Source organism: Salvelinus sp. IW2-2015, linkage group LG16 (assembly GCF_002910315.2).
Source record: "Salvelinus sp. IW2-2015 linkage group LG16, ASM291031v2, whole genome shotgun sequence".
NCBI lineage: Eukaryota > Metazoa > Chordata > Actinopteri > Salmoniformes > Salmonidae > Salvelinus > Salvelinus sp. IW2-2015.
Window position 1 is genome coordinate 28,809,699 of NC_036856.1, and position 4,707 is coordinate 28,814,405.

At 40.0% G+C, this 4,707-nt stretch overlaps 1 protein-coding gene across 1 annotated transcript; it reads right to left on the minus strand.

Moving 5' to 3' along the window:
- Positions 1-423: 423 nt before the first annotated feature.
- LOC111975314 (barH-like 2 homeobox protein) lies at positions 424-3,949 on the minus strand. Its single transcript, XM_024003524.2, has 3 exons — positions 3,289-3,949; positions 1,955-2,180; positions 424-838 (listed from the first exon to the last, which is right to left on the minus strand). The coding sequence occupies exons 1-3, from the start codon at positions 3,845-3,847 to the stop codon at positions 526-528; spliced, it is 1,098 nt and encodes a 365-aa protein (XP_023859292.1). The 5' UTR covers positions 3,848-3,949; the 3' UTR covers positions 424-525.
- Positions 3,950-4,707: the final 758 nt, after the last annotated feature.

The following is a 4,707-nucleotide window of genomic DNA, read 5'->3' on the forward strand; positions in this document are numbered from 1 at the left end:
CACGTTATCAAAATATAAACATATTATTTGTCTTTGTAGGCCTATCTCATTTTAACACCATACGCTTTTAGCCTGCAGACATTTTAATGCCACATGGGGTTTTGAATGTTTGGATGGCAATGCAGTTCCAAGTTCAGACTGGCAGCCCCGGACGTCTGACCCAATAGAAGTATCCAAGAATATTCATTTTAGTATCATTCCGTCTTTATTCAACCCTTTTCTCCATCTAATAAACTTTATAAGTTTATTTGCTAGTATACGTGAATTTGTACAAAAAAACAAACAAACAAACAATCATACATATGAACAGTCCTTTTTCTGTCATGGCCTCGACTCGATGCTGCAGACAGTTCGTGGTTACGTCAGAACTGTCTCTCAGTCATTAAATATTACCTCCTTCTCCTTCTGTAAAATTGCCTTTCATATATTGTCCTTATCAAATGTATTGTTCATCGTTCAGCGCAGTTACTCACATCAAATGTGGTTAAAACAGTTTTTCTGATAGGAATCGTCTTGTTCTTGTTTCTACCGCTGATGCTGCGTGCCGGGCATGGGGTTACCCAGCGGGTTCAATGCCGGTTGGCCCCCCGGCCCAAGGCCATGGATGAGTACTCTCGGGACAAGGGGTCTCTGGAGACCGGGATGTGGTTGCTGCGGAGTCCGGTACATACTACTGTACATTGCTGCGGCTGCGGCGGCTGCTGTCGTGCTGTCCATGGTACCCAACAAGCTCGGGTGGTAGAAATAGGGCGACGGGAACATTCTTTGTAAGGCGGAATAATTTCCGGCTTCAGCCAGTAGCTCTAATCCGACCGCTGTCTGTCTTTTCCACTTCGTCCTGAAATCAGATCAAAATACAACAAATCAATTATTAAACCGGTTCAGGCTCCGAGAATTCCCCAAACGGGCCCTTAATTGGTGAGGCCTAATTATTTGCAGCATGAATCGGTGGTTATGCCTTTAATTAGCCCAGGCAAAGGACCTGTAGCTACATCCAGAAAATGTATTTCAAGTGTACAGTGCAATGCCTATATTTGGTTGATAAGATCATAGATTCATTTCAGGTCATTACTCGCTCATTGATCCTTCTCGTTAGGCCTCTGTATAAACTAACCAAGTATGCTGTGAACATTGGCAGATTTACTTGAAGATGTTATTTTATACCCAAATCATTCATAAAAACGTATGTGTTGTTGTACTATAGGCTGCTACTTTCAACGAGAAAGATAACTGCAGGATCGAAAAAATGATTGCAGTCATAACATATTTCGTCATTATATTGGGTTGTGTCTTTGTATTACTAGGTGGGCGCTGCTAACACTAATCTTGGCTGACATATTGGGGAAATCTTAACAATGACGCCAGAGAGGCAAATTGTGCATTGCCAACATCATGTGTTGTTCAGACAGACTTTAATAGTCCCAGAGTGACGTGTATTTCAATAACCAATACCATGGAATAAAACGGTGTGGGTTCATCTTGTAAATAAATATCCTTGTCTGTTCCATGACAACCATTTTCATTAGGCCTGTTTAATTATTCCCCTTGATCTGTTCTTAAGTTATTCTATTCTATTATGTCTGTTCAGTAGGCCTAATTAACTTAAATCCATGCACGTTATGGGTCTGCATGAAAAGGCAGTACACTTGAAATATAAAAAATACACTAAACTGCACTATTAATTAGGAACGAAATTAACTAAACAACACATGCATCCACCTTAAATCGTGTTATTATGGTCTGAAATTGCATAGGCCTACTACCGTTATTACAATGTTATAATAGTATTATATTAATGTAAATAATAATACAAACGTCACCACCAAAATAAAACATCAAATAGGCCCAACAAAAAATAGGCTAATAATAATAGCCTAATAATAATAGAAATTACRCAAATAAAATAAAATAAAAATGATGAAGATAATGATGCTTTGAAATAGGTGTGACATACCGTCGGTTTTGGTACCAGGTTTTTACTTGTGTGTCGGTCAGGTTGAGTGCTGCCGCGAGGTCCATGCGGTCCTGCACGCTGAGGTATTTTTGGCGCTCGAAGCTTCGCTCTAACTGGTTGAGTTGGTGGTCTGAAAAGGCCGTCCGTGCTTTGCGAGGTTTTTTTGACCGTGATTGAGGACTATCTCTGCTACTTGAAATTTCCCGTTCATTCTCTTCTTTTGTTCCTGAATGGGAAAAATTATAGAACATATTCATTAGTGGACAATCATAAAAGTTTTTAAATAATTAAAGCCTTAATGGTTCAATGGCTCAATGAAAAATAAATTTGCAACAAATACATTGTCTATTAGTCCTGAGTCAAAATAAGGTCAAATAGGCCTACGTATTCTAACAAGGAAAAATATAAACCAATCGAATTAAACAATTGGCTTTAAACTTTGAACCTCTCACAATAGCCTATTATTTCATAAAGATGAGCAGTCCAGTTGAAACTGAAGCACTGCAGTTACTGACTGCACCTGTCAGACAGCTRGGGGGAAAATCAACAGCCTATAAGAAATTCGGACTGTATTTGTCAACTTAAGTTTTTAGCAGTAAAACTGGGAAATCGATGTGTCAATCCATCTATATTTGTAGCAGTTTCTGCCCCGCTTGTGATCCCCCTCTAGGATGAACAATAATCTCTCTAATTGACCCACTAGGGAGTTTTGCRCACGGGGAACATATCTAGCCAGCCTTACATCTGTTTTTGGTTCTGTTATGCTAAATAAAAAAGGGCAAATGAAAATCAACTCTTAAATATCATTGTCTAATAAGACAGCCTTTGATAAATGTCGTAAAAATTTCAAATAAATACCCAACATTATCTACATTCAAGTTAGTTATACTGTACAATAGATATGTATTAGTTTACAAATAACTGTAGGCTACTACCAACATATAACCAACTAGCCTGCACTGTTAATTTGAATTTAAGATGTCCGTAGTCTTATTCTTATTGTTGTCATTATTGTTGTTAGACTATTATTTGCGCAGTTGGCCTATTCAATTTGATGGTTATCTACCAGAAAAGTATTTTATAGGCTGCTATCAACTTTTTTATGGACAGAAAATTCAAAAGTAATTTAATTATACTCCTTTCTGATGTGGAATTGTAGGACAGATGATAGCGTTATATTCCTTTCTGGAATTAGTTTTCAACGTGGTCTACATTYAAGGCAGTTATACTGTACAATAGATTTTTTTGTGTACACTAAAACCTAATTTACTCCATTCAATAACTATACCATAAAAACACTTTTCCATATAAATGTATCCTAAATATTCACTTACCGTTGCATTTCATTTCCATATCCTCTCTTTTGTCCAATTTGCTCCTGTTTTCATCTTGTTCCAACTTGGCCCTGAAGCCGTCCCCACTGTCCCTGGCACTCTCTGGTTTGGGGATGTGATGGGGTGACGGTACGCTGGTGCTGTAAGGTGCGCACGCTGCTAGAGGTTTACTGTCGCCTAAAATGTCTTTGATTAAAAACGAAGAGGTGGCAGTCCTGGGGGCACAGCCGGCCCCGGCCCCTAGCTGCTGTGGCTGGGGCGATAGCTGCAAACTCCCTGGCTGCAGGTGGTGGTGGTGATGGTGGTGGTGCGGTAAGCTGTCTTGGAGCAGATGCGGCTCGGCGTGCTCCATGGTGACGGAGATTGGGGAAGAGGGGGCCGTTCCCACCGTATCTATGTCCGAACATGACGGGGACGGGGTGACCTGGCTCCGACTGAAATCCGCTGTCCTGCTGTCACCGAGGCGGAAATCTCCGTTCATTAGCGCAGGGTTAACAGAATTAGTAGGGTTGGATAAAATAGTGTCTATTCCAAAGTTAGAGCCGCTGGAGGATTCCATAGTAAGAAAAGCAAAAGAGATGGTGATTTAAGTCTTCATGACAACATTAGGAGGCCGGTTATATGCTCCATTTTATTCAAAACCGATGAAAATTATAATAGAACACAAACCGAGGCACATGTACACCTAAAAGTCAAACGAATTTAAGAGTTGAAATGGTCGGGAAAATAAACAAAACCGAAATCCACGTTTTATATTTCTATAAAACGGTAAGAAAAAAATACGGTCCAAGAAGATGTTGTTACATTCGATTGTAAATGAGCAGTGGGTCTGTCTGTGTAGTCCACGTCCTTTTGTTATGGCTATTGAACTTTCTCTCTAAGTTGAGGTGTGGAGATTCGGAGGGATAACTCCTGGACATCACGCTCCCCTTTGCTTGTAATCGTTCTAGTGTTGCTCTACATTGACTTCCTATACTGACGTCACGGCCCACGGCGAGGGGAATTAATATTTTCTTCTTATCATAACACTCTCCGGGTTTCTCTCTTCCTCTCCTGTCATTGGTTACAGCGTGACGGGCCCCGCACCTCACCAATCAGGGAGTTGTTTCTTCATCTTGACAATCTCGAGCCAGCCATGGAATTCTTGATGCTCGTTTGAGCCATGCGTAGCCTATAGGACTATGCCTTGACATAAGCCTTCATCGTGTAAGCAGGAAAAAAAATAACTAAATTGTTGTGTTTTAAAGGAGTGTTAAATAGGAAGAAACTAAAACGCAGCACTGGAAATTCACTTGCGTCAGTCTGTTTTTATACAGTCTTTGTTTTATGCACGTGTTGATTTGCTTTTATCTTACACTTTCTAACTGCAAGAATGGCTTCAACCCTTTCGAAATATTATTACAATATTTTTCTGCTAAA